This window comes from Condylura cristata, unplaced genomic scaffold (genome assembly GCF_000260355.1).
Source record: "Condylura cristata isolate star-nosed mole 26May11 unplaced genomic scaffold, ConCri1.0 scaffold00003, whole genome shotgun sequence".
Lineage (NCBI taxonomy): Eukaryota > Metazoa > Chordata > Mammalia > Eulipotyphla > Talpidae > Condylura > Condylura cristata.
In genome coordinates this window covers 77,179,253-77,195,182 of record NW_004567104.1, presented here as the reverse complement: position 1 = coordinate 77,195,182, position 15,930 = coordinate 77,179,253, and the positions used below count along the sequence as shown (strand labels likewise).

Genomic DNA, 15,930 nt, shown 5'->3' with positions numbered 1-15,930 from the left:
CTCAGCAGTGCACTTCGTTGATCTGCCTATTCTGCTCCCCACTGTCTCTGGTGAATCCTCTCACCGCCCCTGCACCTCTGGCCGGTACCCCATTTCTGTATGCATACATAAATCAATCGTAAAAAAGAAAGTTATTTCAAGACTGAATCCCCTTCAGTTGCGAGATGGTCTGGTGGTGTTGATCACACGCTGGGTGGCTTCTGTCCAGCCTAAGTGCAGTCCTCTTCCTGTCTTGCAGGATCTAGATTCGTCATCACGTCCACGGGAGCCTTGTACATTAAAGATGTCCAGAACGAGGACGGACTGTATAACTACCGCTGCATCACGCGGCACAGGTACACCGGGGAGACCAGGCAGAGTAACAGCGCTAGACTTTTTGTATCAGGTAAACACCCGGCGAGCCCGCGCTTACTGTTCATTCCTGCTGTCCCTTCTCTGGTGTCCTGCGGGCCCCACAACTGTGCATTCATGACTGAAATGAAGCCTTGGTTTTTCCCCAGATACTTTGGTTGTTTATGGCACTTTAAACCAGTGCTGAGACTAATACACACCTTTAGAGATGCCAAGTCAAGTCCCCTCACGGCGTGTAAAGCTCAAGTCCCTCAGCCCAGGTGGTTTATAACAGGAAGGCGATGTCATCTCACTCCACTCATCTGTACGCCCTGTCACTCCCGCTCCCCGTGGCAGTTGTCACTCACTAGTGGCCACCGTATTTGGTCAGGGGGTCCCCTGAGGAAGGGAGACGCAGGGAGGATGTTCTTCCATGTGGTTCCTTCCTTTTCGTTTTTCTTTCTTTCATTGTATCCCAGTGTTGACACTATCCCAGTGGTGGTGTGCCCCCACCACACAGCTGTGAGGGAGAAGGCTGCCTGAGAAAGTGCCCACAGCCAGGGGACAGGCGCGCTGTCCACCCCTTCTAGGACTGCTCACAAGTGGAGGGAACTTGGAAGAGTCATTCTACCCTGGGAAGCGTGTCAGACTCTGCCTGCCTTTGTGGGCCATCTACTTCAGGAACACAGCCTCCCACATAATCTGTACAACTGGCTGTGACAGCCGCCTGTCAAGCACACAACCATCTGTTCGCACAGGAAGGCCTTAGCACTTCCCGGGAGAAGCTTCTGGGAGTGAAGTGCCCATGTTGGTATTAGACAGTCAAATGCAAGATGTCTGACCTTCACTCTCGCTTTAGGACGCAAAAAACTACCCCACCAGTGAATGGCTTTACTTTACTGCAGCTTTACTGCAGGCTTTGGGAGAAGTGATAAGAGGCTGTTAAATGTTGGGTGATTCAAATCACTGTCACTGGAGACCCCCTTGCTCTATTTGGATTCCTCTTCACATCCTCCAGTCAAAACTTACTGACGTTTCAAAGTCCACCACTAGTATGTCAGAATTAAGTGATTTCTCTTCTGAGCTTACAGTTTGTTACTTATTTGTATGTCACTTGTTACTTACCTCCTAGCTTTATGGCTGCTATGTCTCTGTTAAAGCTAAGAATAATAAGTACATAAAATGCACTCAATTTTAAAACTGTAGAAGAAATGAATTAGAAAACGAATGACATTTGTCATCTCCATCCACAGTAGTTTTACTAACAGCACAGAGGCTGGCTTGTTCACAACACCCTGAAAAAAGATCTTGTTGGAACTGAAGAGAAACTTCATAATGATAAGTCTGAGACAGGAAAGATTTGGGGGCTGGGTGGATCTCGGTATAAGGTCAAAGTAGAGCTTGGTAAGCACCCCAGGCTTTCCGGTTGGGGCATCTAGGAAGTGTCAAGAGTAGTGATTGCATTTCATGTATAACAGATAAATAGTTTTATAACCCTTCAACTCATTTGGATTATATCCATGCACAGATACACATACATTTACCTGCCTACACCAGTATAAACGAACTAATAACAAAAGTAACGTGTGACCTCCATAAACAGTGCTAATAGTAATCCAACTTTTGATTTTGATAATTAGTGATGAGGACAACAAAACTCCTCCCTATTTTTCCTATTGCCTTTGTATATCATAACACGTCTTTATTTATAGGAAACTGAACCTATAAATGTGAAGGAAATAAGAAATCTAGAAAAGTTGCCATTTCCACCCTTAATAAAATCATTAATTCAGCGAACATTATGACCTGACCTTGCCTGTCATTTAGCACTACTAAGTAGGGGGAGCCATGCATTGTGTGGCTGCAGCGAGAAGGGAAATGGTGAACTTGAGCTGACCAACCCAGTAGAACTAAATTCCAGTTTCCGAAGGCATCAGAGGAAAACAGCAATGACTGTGAAGAAACATCCAGAATAGGGTTTCCTCCAAGACAGCTAGTCTGGGTTCTTCAACAAGTCTGGCACCAGGGAGAATAAAGAAGGTGGGATCTGCTCTGAAGAGGACTCTCAAGAGGCATAAGAGCTGGATGCAACCACAGAATGCTCTTGTTTAACTCAGTGCTGAGGGTGATGATTTTTATCATTCCTCTGGAAAATGAGAATGGGACAGATGACACCAGGAGACTGTCTCTGCTGTTGTGCGATAGCAGTATTTGGTTACCTTAAGAATTCTCCATTTTTTAGTAGAAAATCCTACCAGGGTATAGTGGTCAGATAGCACTAGTGTTGTGAATTCACTCATGTGCATTAGCGTGTCGAGGAGGGCCTGCACAGAAATTAGATGAAGGATAAAACATATTGATGCCTGCTACGTCGGGATGAAAAGATGACATGAATTATGTCATTTCTGTACTTTTATGCATGATTGCAAATTTTTCTGATAAAAGCTAATTTAAAACAGAATGCATTTTAAGAGGTCGAAAATTAAATTCAGTGCCTTTGATAGGATTAATCCTACATGTGACTAAATGTCCCCAAAGAGCCTTTCTCAAGCACTGTCCATTCCTATTGTATAAAATAATTTGGGATCTAAATTTATTAGAACTGTAAATTTCACCCATTTTCAGCCTACAAGTCAATGATGGTAGAGTTGAAATATAAAGTATACACACATACGGACATGTTTAGTTCTACACCATCGTATCTTCCAATTTTAGGACATTTCCGTCACCCAGAGATCACTGTTACCCACTAGTAGTCGAGTCCAATTTCACTGCCGGCACCAGACAGCCACTAATCTATTGTACCACTACAGACTCGCATTTTTTGCCTATTTAACATAAATATAATCACAGAGTGTATGACTTTCTAGCACGATCGCTGGAGATTCGCCCGTGCTGTGACATTCTCGATGGTTCTCTCTTCTTCGCTGGTGTGTAATGCGCCCTCGCCCCTGTAGTGCTGTGTGACTTAACGTCTTCAGCCCACAGCAGGCTGCACGTAAGGCCGTGCGTGCTCGTAGTAGGCTGGAGCCATAGTCGCAGCTGCCATCAGACTGGGTGGTTACACGCTGTGACAGTCACACAGCGATCACCCAGGATGCAGCTCTCGGAAAGTATCCCTGCCACGGAGGGACGCGTGACTCGACGCCTGTGGTTCATCCACGCACTCAGTGGCCGACTTGCAGGTAGTTTCCATTTCTTCGCCAGCACCAGTCACCCTGCTGGCAACGGTTGTATACAAGCCGTTGAGTGAACACAGGTTTTCATTTGTCAAGGGTAGAACTGTAGGGGTAGAAATTAAGTAAATTCAGGTGCCATGCCCTCTGTCCTTGTGTCCTAGAGGTCAGCGTGGCCCTCATGTGTGCTCTAGACAGGAAGTTAGGAGAGAGGGAACGGGAGACCGCAGACCTTGTTTTTCCATCTGGCTGGGGATCTGCACGTCTACCTTCTTCTTAGAACCGCAGAGACCCCTGGGCGCACCCTCCCTCCGGGCAGGCTGAGCTGCCGCCAGCCATCACTCCTGACCTGGCCCTTGAGCAGCTCGTTTGCGTCTCCCCCTCGCTCAGGAGTACAGACGGCGGAAAGCGGGCAGAAGGCACGTCGTCTTTTGCAGCAGCGTATCACAGGGGTCCCCTGGACGTTTTTGTCCGCTGTCTAATTCTTGCCTCCTCTTGACGCTGCACACCTTCAGCTCACCCTAGTGCCCCTCTCGGCCTCAGTCCCTGAGGCCCATCCAGAAGTCCCTTCCCTCCTCCTGCCAGCACGCACACCTGTGCACATTCGACTGTATCCCACTTTCTTTTCTTTTTGAATTTTTATTGACTTTTCAATGGCTAAAATGTTTGATTCCAATGTTTTCTTTATTACAACCAAGATGAAAAAATGAACAAAATGAAGAATGATGTAAAAATTTAAAAAAAAAAGAAAGAAAGAAAACTTAGTACGTGAAAAAAGAAGTCGGGTTCCCTCACCAGGCGCCACTCCGCCGTGCACCGGCCGCCCACCTGCCCACCCTCCCTCCCGCCCACCTGCGCTTGCTCCCTCCTTGTGCCCACCCGCCCCGCCTGGGCATGTGTTCTGAAGTCAGCTACCCAGGCCCAGCTTTTGAGCTCGCCTCTGACGCCTGGTTTGCTGCTTTATCGTCCGCACACGAGCGGCCACGCCGTCCTTGACCCCCCACTTAGGCCACGGAGCAGCGTCCCCCCCAGCCCCGCCATGCCGCTGCGCGGCCGGGGTTCAGCTGTGTGGGGCAATGTCCCGGGTGTCTAGACCGCATCTCCTGGACCCCTCGTCCGGTCGGGGCTCTCGGGGGGTTTCCGCAGTTTAGCCGCAGTGAACGAGGGTGTGCAGGTTCTCTAATTCTCTTCACTGCATTCTCTCCAAGCTAACCTTGTCCTGCCTGTTCATACACCGTTCCCCGCCCACACCCCGGACCAGGAGGCCAGCTCCGTGAGGGCTGCCGGCGCCCCTGTCCGTCCCGCACCCCCTCTGGGCTGGTCTGGATGGAGGGTTCGAGGGTGCTGTGGAGTAAATAAACAAACGGCTTCCTCACAGGTGACAGCTAGTGCTGCTGCTGGTGGTCTTTTAAAGGAAGCTGCCTTTTTTGGCTAGAAGACAGCCCGAAACTTGGCGGGAGCTGGCCAGTCTTGTTGAAGCACGCCGATGCTGGGTGCTCAGCAGGAGAAACAAGGTTGTCTGTGTCTGCCTTTTGCAAATCTGAGAAGAAGAAACTGAAGTCAGTAGGGCTTTTTTTCTGTTCATATGCAACATCTTCAAGATCCATATTAATATCTGGTGTGACTAGTGCAAAGAGATACGTGCCCTCCAGTGTCCGCTGCTCACTGTCCACAAAGCTCGAGTCATGGAAGCCACCTAAATGCCCTTCACCAGACAGTGGCTTAAGAAGATGTGGTGTATTTACATACAGATGAATACTATTTGGCTATGAAAAAGGTGACATTCTTCCTTTTGCAACCATGAGGGATATTATGCTTAGTGAATAAGCCAGAAGGAGAGAGTCACCGTATGGTTTCACTCACACGTGATCTATAGAGAAACTAACGTTAAACCAGCTAAACCAATTACCAAGCACCAGCTAATCCAAGTAAACATGAGCGCAGACTCCACAGTGTAGCTGGTGCAGTAATGTGTGGCGTGCCAGTTCTGCACAGGCCTTCATTACACCCTGGTTTCTCTTCAGAACTTGTGTCTCTCACCTTTGAGTGATTCAAAACAGCTGCTTCGACGCAGAGCCTCGTTTACTGCATCTAAGAGTCTTTCTTTTTCCTCTGCAGACCCAGCGAACTCGGCTCCATCCATCCTGGATGGTTTTGACCACCGCAAAGCCATGGCCGGGCAGCGTGTGGAGCTGCCCTGCAAAGCGCTGGGGCACCCAGAGCCAGACTATCGCTGGCTGAAGGACAACATGCCCCTGGAACTTTCTGGAAGGTTCCAGAAGACTGTGACGGGGCTGCTCATTGAGAACACGCGTCCCTCAGATTCGGGTGGCTATGTGTGTGAAGTGTCCAACAGATACGGAACGGCTAAGGCCATAGGCCGCCTGGACGTGAAACGTGAGTTGGACGGTGGCTTGCAGAGGCTGTGCTGGCCGCCGCACAGGGGCTCTGGTCAGGAGGGCGCGGCTCCGCACCTCCGTCCCCCTCAGGGCACGGAGGCCTGTAGCTAGCCCCGCCTTGGGGTGAGGACGTGGGCCCCAGAGCTGGCAGCGTGTGGCTGGAGCGGGCAGTGGGTGCTGTCCCCCAGGCTACAGGACGTGTGTCCAAGATGACACAGCCTGCTGCTGATGCAGAACAGCCCCCTCTGGCACTAGACACCGACGGGGGCGTTGGGGGGGGTGGGGTCAGGAGGGCTGCACAGGCCCGAGCTGGGGTCCTGTGCTTGACCTTAGCGGCTTCTAGAGCCATGTGACATTCTGGGGCACTAGCAGCAGTAGAGAAAGGGCCTCTAAGCCCCATGTGGGGGCGCGAGCTCGGGCTCCCGGGCCCCTTTTCCAAGCGTGGTGACACCTATTCCGACACGTGGTGGAGACTGTCTTGAGGCAATGCGGGAGGTGCTCCAGCAGGTCCTGCAGAAGCAGGGTGCGCAGGACACCCTCGGGGCCCCCCCCCACAGCCTGGGCCCCGCAGAAGCAGGGTGCGCGGGACACCCTCGGGCCCCCCCCACAGCCTGGGCCCCGCAGAAGCAGGGTGTGCAGGACACCCTCGGGCCCCCCTCACAGCCTGGGCCCCGCAGAGGCAGGGTGTGCTGGTAGGGACACCTGCTCAGTGGGCTCAGGCCTGGTGCAAAGCTTCTGCCTCGTCACTGGTCCAGATGCTGTTGAACGGATGTCCGTGTGGTGCCTTCATTTTCTTCTCTCCTTCCCCCAACCCAGAGCCACTGAAAGCCACCATCAGCCCCAGGAAAGTGAAGAGCAGCGTGGGCAGCCAGGTGGCCCTGTCCTGCAGCGTGACTGGCAGCGAGGACCAGAAGCTCTCCTGGTACCGGAACGGCGAGATCCTCAAGCCTGGCAAAAACGTGAGGATCACAGGCGCCAACCACGAAAACCTGGTCATGGACCACATGGCCAAGAGCGATGGCGGCGCCTACCAGTGCTTCGTGCGCAAGGACAAGCTGTCGGCCCAAGACTATGTGCAGGTGATCCTGGAAGGTCAGTGGGCCGCCAGCAGCGCAGGGCGGGCGGGGGGCGGGGGGGCGGTGTCCAGCTTCGTGTCGCCGCCTGACTTTTTTGGTTAATTCATGCTGTGACCGATTGACTCGTTCGTTCGTGTTTTACATCGTCGTCCATTTCCACGCCGTGTTTGCTTCGTTGTCTCAGGAGCAGCCCCGGGGAGTCCCCACCCCAGTTCTTCTTGCAGCAGGGGAGAAAGAGGGGAAGGGTCGGGACGCGAGGAAAGCGCCTGACTGTTCTGGCTCGGTCATTCACGTCAGGAGCCAGGGCAGGCAGAGGCACATTGTCGGGCCGAAGCTCCGTCGGCGACGTGACTCAACGTGCAGTTAGCGTGAGCCTCACTCTCGCTTGTGTTCAAAGCTCCCTCAAGGCAGCGGCCACGGGCCTGGGAGCACGGTCTTGCCGGCGACGCCTGCCCCAGCCCCGCCCTCCAGGCCCGCGTGGAAGACCGCGCCATGCTGTGCCTCTTCCACTCCGTTAGCGCCAGCTGCCTCCGAACCGTGACGACCACCGGAGTGACCCCAGTGTTACATGCCCGCCCGGGGGACATGCCCCCAGATGAGAACAACTTTGGGGGCAAAAGGAAGGACAGTTCGGTATTGGGCTTGCTGGAGTTAAGAAAGAAAAGGCCTCTCTGGTCAGGGCCAAACAGTCACAGCTTCAGGTGAATGGAATTTGTGAGGCTTTACCTTGGGGGCTAATAGACTCTCAGCAAGTTTCTCGTTTTCTTACTGCCCACCACACACTGTAATCTTCAGGCATCGGTCAGTAGGGAAAGGAGCTACCCAGGAAGCATTCAAGAGACATTGCTGCTCACCAATACTTGAAGCCGCTTTTATCTGTGTATTTGCGTGTCCTGTTGGAAATTGGAACTTTGTACATCATTTAAAGTGCATCCGTTATCATATGATTAAAATAACTCTGTGATACAGCCTAAAGGGAAAGAATAAAATCCATTTAAATATGGAAATAAGTTTCCCTCTGTCTTGACGATAAGAGAACATTTCTGTTATTACTTTTTTCACCTGAACTAATTTTCAAGAAAAAGCTTGCTTAGCAATGAGATTCCCGCTCTGATTCAAGCATTGCCTGTCAGTGTGCTTTGTAAAGCTGAAATGGAATTAGCCGAAGGCAGGGGCTCAGCGTGAACGCTCACACTGCTCGTAACGGTTAAGCATAGAAGGTGATCAGTCCGGAGCGTTCCGGTTGGCTAATGATGATGTGCTGTCGCCGTTCTTTTTAGTCACTATTTTTAGATTCTTTGTTGAAAACGGCGATTACCTAAGTCTCGTTACCTTGGCAACCATCTCGTGTGACGAAGGAAGCCTGAAGAGCGTATTGATAATCCATAGTGATGGCCAACGAGTTCAGGCTACCGGACAGTGACAGCGAGAGAGATCTCGGAGACGCTCAGGCCTCCCTGGGAAAGTGCTGTCTCCCTTCATCTCCAGAGAAGCCTGTCGCTTGAATTAAAGGGCAGAGGAGCACACGGAGTGTTCTCGCGGATTTATTTGTCACTTGTCAGGTCCCATTCAGGACAAGCAGCTTCAGCGAAAACGCACTTGCAAATCCATGTCTAGGCGCTGCCTTCAGACGGCGACTGACCAGTGTCCCCAATACACCGCCTAGCGTCCCACCGCTACGGGTGAACAGTGACTGGAAGAGCGCGAAGCTTGGCTTGGCCACCGATGCAGTGCCGGATCTGGTGTAGTTCCCACAGGCCAAGGAAAGAAGTGGAAGTCGGAAGAAACTGGAGTCTAACAAGTGTGAGTTCAAAATCAAAGAGGAATAAGTGGAACAGAGAATAAGGAAAAAGAAAGAAGAAGAGCAGCTGTTATTTTTGGCAAAGATAGCCCAGTATGTATCAGGTTAACTTCCAGAAGGTAAAGCTCTGACCTTCAAGAAAAACAAAGCTGTGCACTGACACTGAGGATATGTCCGAAAACAGGCAGACAGGATTTGAGCCTTGAAGAAGGGGGAAGGGTTGGCTGAGCTCTGTGCTGGTGCCACCTTCCTGAGAGGCACTCCCCAGGCCCTGTGGGGGGGCGGGGAACTAGAACACGAGGCTAAAGGCAGAAGAATGCAGTTTGAGGGGACTGAGGCGCAGTGAGACAAGGTCTGGGCTGTCAACTCCCCGCATGTTGAGGGGTGAGGGGGAATTCGGGAAGGAGACATAACAATGAAGAGACCAAAACTCAGACAATAGACTTCCTTGAATTACTGGGTTGATGTTTGAACTGCAAAAATATGAAAGAGAATCCAAGTGTGGATAAAAATATAGAAACATACAATCAATTAAAAATTTAAAAAACCCAGAATATTAAAAGCAGCAATCAGAAGACACAGTCGGCAGTAGAAGGAGACCTGAGCGAACCCTGGTGTTAGAATGAGCAGACAAGGGTTTCAGTGGATGTTCAGTAGCTTGAACATCCCATAAAAATATGGGAAAGACCAGCAAATAAAATAAAAAATGCAAGTCAATTGGTATAAAAAAATTTCACTTATCAACTAAATGGGATGTTGGAGAAGGAAGGTGAAAGGACCAATATGAGTTTGAAGCCTGGTGTTTGTGCATTACTCACTGACGTCCAGAGGCGAAGACCACAAAGAAGCCCTGGGGCCGGGTGAGACCATTATCAGATGTTCTAATGTACAGATAGAGGCTAAGAAAAATAGTCGAGAATGAGGAAGAGCAAATACTTGAGGCAATGATGGACTCTAGCTCCCAAATTTAGTGTAGTCATCGCTCCAAGAAACTCAGCAGACCACAAGAAAAATAAACACAAAGAAAATCACCTACAAGCACATCAGGTCAAGTTGATGAAAAGCAACGATAGATGGAAATACCTGTGATTCTGAGGGGCTCTTCACGCAGGGGACTCGCAATGGACATGATGGCGCTGCAGCAGACACTTTCGAAAACAGAAGAGAGTGGGACAAAATCTTCAAGTGTTGAAAGGGACTAAAAAAACCTGGGCTGTCATCCCAGACTTCTCTATCTAGACAAAACACTGCATGGAAGGCAGTAACAGAGGATGAGAGTGTGGGGACCCTGGGGCTCGGGTGTGGGTGCCTGCTCAGAGCAGCGGGCTCGGCGGCGACAGAAGCTGCCCGGAGGAAGGCGCAGGGGCGCGAGGCGGTGTGCCCGTTAGCAGGGGCTTGACTATCAGTCACCACAGTACAAGATTAGAGCTTATGACGTAGAACTAACCCAAAGGAAACATGACTTAAGATTATGTGTTACACAACACATACTTTTCATGAAGCCCTGCAGCCTTGGGATTAAGGTGAGATGTGCACATGTGTATATGCACGTTAACATTGGTTGCATGTGTATTATTCACACTGTGTCTTAGATGAAGTGCATCTCTTAATTGTAAGATGAGCAAAGCATTAAAGGTCAAACTTATCAGTGTATATTTAAGTCATTGGGTTAATGGAATCAGAGAAAAGCAATCGATGACCTCAGTCGATCCAAAGAAAAATCACACAAAAATATTCAGCAGCCACTCATGGTGAACATTTTTTCATCAGCACAGGATTACAGGGAACGTCTTTGGCCTATAAAAGCAGCTCTGAACAAGATGTAACTAAATATTTCGGCACTAAATGTTTTCCAGTTAAGGATGGAAAGCCAGACACACTTTTTTTCTTTCTGTAGAGACTCGTTTGTTTAGGAATTCAGGAGCAGCTTGCCTTCAAGGCAAGTGTGGCCATCCCAGTAATGATAACACTATGCAGGTAACAGCTGGTCTAGTCACATTGTACTAGAGATGCTGGAAAGGCATGAACGGGAGATGAAATGCACGTCGTTGGAAGGTGAACTTTCAGCTGCTTTTACCACAGGCTTTTCAGCTTACCTCGAAAATTACATAAATCGATAAATAATTCCTAGAAGCATAAGTTATAGAAATTCATAGTCCACAAAAACAATGTAGAGAATGGAATTGTGTTTCTAGACAGCAGGAACAAACAATTGGAAAATAAAATGTCCGTTTCCATCAGCATGAAACAAGATACTTAGGAAACATTTAACTACAGGTGTGAACTGTGGCAATTCACAAAACCATGCAGCGCGGCTAGTGAAAAATTGAGATGACCTGAAGACGTGGAGAGGTGTGCCAGAGCTAAGCACGGGAGCAATGAATATTCTCAAGCTAACTCTTCTTTCTGAAGTAACCACTGTAATCCCAACAGTCGTTGCAGGTTGGTTTTAACATTTGTGTGGAAAAATGATGTCCTACCGTCTAAGTCGATTTTAAAAATATATGTGTCTAAGAGAAGAACTGAGACTAAATAAGATAATCTTGAAAAAGAATAAAATGATGCTACACATAGAGCTTCCATACGACCCAGCAACCCCACTCCTAGGTATCTACCCAGAAGACGCAAAAACACTGATTCAAAAAGACACCTGCACCCCCATGTTTATTGCTGCTTTATTTACAATTGGAAAGGCATGGAAGCAGCCCAAATGCCCAAAAATGGATGACTGGATTAAAAAAGTGTGTTCCATATACACAATGGAATATTATTCAGCAATCAAAGAAGATAAACTCATGCCTTTTGCAGCAACATGGATGGAGCTGGAAAAGATCATGCTTAGTGAAGTAAGCCAGAAAGAAAAGGAAAAATACCGGATGGTTTCTCTCATAGCAGGAGTATAAAGGGCCAGTGGTAAAACAATAGTAATACTAACGAGTAACTGGATACCAGAGACATTCTACGGGGGTGGAGTGGGAATGGGATCAAAAACCGGTGGGTGGACTGTGGTGGTGGCACATGGGGGATTTGGTGATGGGAAGCCCACGGGGATGACAACTGAGATGGGAAAAATGATGCAAAAATAAACTATTATATAAAAAATGATAAACATGAAAAAGGAGGGCTCAAACCACTGGGCTGGAAGATTTACATAAAACTACATTTAATAAGGTGGGTATATTCCTTGTTAGAATTTAACAGATGGCCCGGAAATATGTCTGTGTTTCTGTAGGGTGAGTTGATTTTTAAAGCAACACACGACGTTCAGTCAGTAAAGCTGTACTGAAACTTCTCGGCTAATACATGAGTAGAGCAACGTCACACCTTATATTTGTGCAAAAGTATTTTGATAAATTACATATCATCATATAACACAAAAATCCCTATCTCTAAAAGGAAACATAAGAAATTTTCTCAATATTGTTGAGGTAGACAAAATCTTTCTTAGAACAGGGGAAGCACTAAAAATGAAAATGAAAACAGCCCATGGGCAGAAATACGTTATTTACACAACACACATTTCTACAGTCTGTGTACTGTCCACACGCGAGAGAACTGTTAGGTGTGACTGAATGGCCTTGCCTGACGCGTCAGACATGCCACCACACGGATGTGTGCGCGTGGGTAGCTGTCGCATGCCGACATTCAGTGTGGATAAAGGACAATGAGTCGGCGACGCACCAGCCGTCTAGTGAGTCAGATGCTTCACAGAAGGGGCCCACGAATGGCCAAGAAGCCCCGAAACAGCCTCACTTCCGTCTTGTTTTTACCCAAAATGCACAGACTGGCTCTAGTCACCGGGGACTACCAGGCAGACCCAGTTTGATGCCCGAGGACAAAGTCATTCTTCACAGCTGTCAAAATCAAGAAACACCAAGGAGACTAAGGGCTGCTGCAGGTGGAAGAGGAGACTGAGCGGGAAGGGCGGTCGCCGACTGGAAGCAGCAGCCGCGTGGGGGGTGGGGGGCGGCATCGTGGGGGCCTCTCGGAGCTCAGCCCCTTGTCCTGCGCCGCCCGGCCTGGAGGATGCCCCTGTGTGCCCACGGTGCGCTCCCTCACAGTGGGCTGGGAACTCCAGGAAGGGCAGGGAGCCCGGGGGAGGCATCAGGGCAGGGTGGGGGTGTGGTGGGGGGTGCTTGGCTGGAGGGAGCTGGGCGCGGGTGTGAGTTTTCTGCCGGCGTCATGGCTGCATCTGCGCGGATCTGTGGCCGGCACATTCCGTCTGTGCACCTGAGAATGGTGTTTGGGCGCACGGAAAGAGGGTTACCTCAGCCCAGTGTCCTCAACAGATAAAATAGACATTGAGCTTTCAGAGCGCAGAAAGCAGTGCAGAGAAATGTAGGTCCAACCGCACCCGAACCTGGGGCAGAGCACACCCCGAACTGGGGCCGAACCCCTCACTGCCCAGAGGCCACGGCGCCTGTGCACAGGGCCCGCAGTTCCCTGGACACCCTCTGGCTCCTAGGCCAGACGAAGCGAGGAGTGTGCCGAGTCTGCGCCTGAGGGCGGCGGCAGTTTGCACTGCAGCCTTACAGAGCTCTTTGCTTTGTCTTTGATGGCGAAGGGCACGTGTCACCCAGCGACGCTGAAATGCGCCTCTCATGAATGGTTCTGGAGAAAATGCACACTGAGCTTTCTCAGGCGCCCAAACCTAGTGAGGAAGGCGCTATGACTCAGGATTTTTTTTAAAGATTTATTTAGTCATGCACACAGAGCTAGGGCACATGCGAGAGGCCCAGGGGCGGTGAGGGGACTCCCCAGAGACAGCGGGGAGCAGGACAGGCAGATCGAGGAAGCACACTGCCGAGGGAGCAGCGGGCGGGTCAGGAGAGGGCTGCTGAGCCCTGGGGTCACCTCCGGGGCAGGCGGGGATCGAAGTCCATCCCCTAATTCAGGAATTTGATGCAAACTCTGGGTGAGGGCTGTGGGAAGCACCCCAGCATCGCCCCCCAGTCTGAGACCCTCACACAGCTAGACCAATTGGCTGCAGAACAGGCTCAAGGTTTGGGCGCAGTGAGAGACCCTCTGGCGGGACCTTTCTCGCTGGAACCCAAGTCATGCCCACGTCTGCCCCGTTTCTTGTGGTTATTTACACTTGCAGTTTTCCACAGTGCGTGTGTGCGTGTGCACACGCGTGTGTGTGTGTTCTGGAGCTTCTAGAATAAAAGTGAGAAACTAAAAATAATCTGCTCACCATCTCTCAGCAGAGGACTAAGCCTTAAAGGGAAGACATAATGTATTTTTGGAAACTCCTTAGGTGGTGAGGACACCGTGGGTGGCCACACCAGCGGGAAACATTCTACACTGTAAAAAATAAGCAATGGTGATCAAAAAATAACATACCCGTGGGGCTTCCTATTGAGATGGGAAGTGATGTAAAAATAAACTATTGAATTAAAACAAAAAAGCTAATACCGCCTCTCCTCCAGTCGGCTTAAATCCAACCTCAGAAATCCTGTCGCATTCGGTCGCCACTTGTCAGAGCTACTCACTTCCGCCTCAAAAAATGAAGAGATATCGCCATTTTTAAAAAGATTTATGCATAAAGAGCTGGGGTACAGGGGACCGGATGAGCAGACTCCCCAGACACAGAGTGGGGAGCAGAACAGGCAGATCTACTGAAACCCACTGCTGAGGGGGCAGCGGGAAGACAGGAGGGGTCTGCCGCGTCCTGGGGTACCCCCTGGCCGGGGATCGAACGCACGCTGCAGGGGCTGGACAGCCTCACAGTGCGAGACTGAACCCCTTGCACCGGCGGAGGGCCCGAGTGGCCATTTTGACCTAAATTCCCGAGCCCAGTAGGCCATACCTCACTCTTCTTTTGTTTTTCATTTAAAAAAGTTATTTCTCTCTGTGCTCTCGGTGGAGAGACAAATGGAAGTACACACTTGCGGTCACACCCCCGGCTGTCCCTGCTCCCACTGCTGCCCTCATCCTCATGCGAGGGAGACAGTCCACAGACATGACAGAAAAATACTGAATATGGAGATTACATCTTGGTTGAAAATCTTCCTGCACATTTGTTGCACATTTCCCTGAGACTAAATTCCTAGTTTGCCCAGGCCAGTCTTGGGTCCTGTCTGATCTCCCGGCATCATTATTTGAAATACCGGTTCTCAGGTGTCCCCTGGTGGAAGTAAAGAACCTGGCAGCCCTTTTTGAGGCGCTTGCAGACATGTTTAGTGCGTGCGGGAAGGGTCAGACTGCATTTAGCTTCTGCTTCTGAAGCTGTCCTTAGAGTTTTCATAGAAATTGATACGCACTTACCACTTGCCGTTCAAACCAGACAATGTCATTTCTTGTGAGAAAGTGATAGAGATGAGATCACCTGGCTCCGTTCGGCTCTTCAGCCCTTTAAGCAACTCCCTGGTGAGCGCTCCCTCATTATGCGAGAGGAGTGGGAAGCTGAGGCGGTGCCTGTGGCTTGGCGGGGAGTCTGGGCTGCGGCCTCTGGGGCCCGCCCCTGGCTGCTCTGAGGGTCTTGCGGTGCCATGCACCTGCCCAGGCGCTCCCGTTGCACTCTGTCTGCAACTGAGCGGTCGATAAACCCAGACGTTGGGGTAGAATTTAATGGCCACTGCCGCCCCCCAGCCCCTAAATAGCCGGACTGCTCGCTCCATTAGCTGCGTGTACCCCTTCCTCCCCTCCTGTCTCCCCGCAGACGGAACGCCCAAGATCGTCTCTGCCTTCAGCGAGAAGGTGGTGAGTCCCGCGGAGCCCGTTTCCCTCATGTGCAACGTGAAGGGCACCCCGCTGCCCACCATCACGTGGACCCTGGACGACGACCCCATCCTCAAGGGCGCCGGCCACCGCATCAGCCAGATGATCACGTCGGAGGGCAACGTGGTCAGCTACCTGAACATCTCCAGCTCCCAGGTGCGCGACGGAGGCGTCTACCGCTGCTCGGCCAACAACTCGGCGGGAGTCGTCCTGTACCAGGCTCGAATAAACGTAAGAGGTGCTTGTCAAATCAGCTCCTCAAAAACACTCCTGACTCGCTGTAGTGGAGAAGGCTCTGCCTGCGCCGGGTGGAGTCCCGGACCCCCGCGGCGGGGCCGCCCCACCTCCCCGCCTGGACGCCCCTCGGCCTCCGAACCGGTCTGGTCTTAGTGAGCGCGTCCTCTTCTGGCTCCACCCTTCGACGGCCC

General features: G+C 50.7%; 1 protein-coding gene across 1 annotated transcript in view; it reads left to right on the top strand.

The window, feature by feature from the left end:
* DSCAM (Down syndrome cell adhesion molecule) overlaps positions 1–15,930 on the top strand; it is a 299,116-nt gene that overhangs the window by 145,848 nt on the left and 137,338 nt on the right. The window contains exons 3-6 of the mRNA XM_012730962.1: positions 239–385; positions 5,625–5,903; positions 6,722–6,997; positions 15,444–15,740. Coding sequence (XP_012586416.1) covers positions 239–385; positions 5,625–5,903; positions 6,722–6,997; positions 15,444–15,740 — 999 coding nt within the window. The remainder of the gene's footprint in view (positions 1–238; positions 386–5,624; positions 5,904–6,721; positions 6,998–15,443; positions 15,741–15,930) is intronic.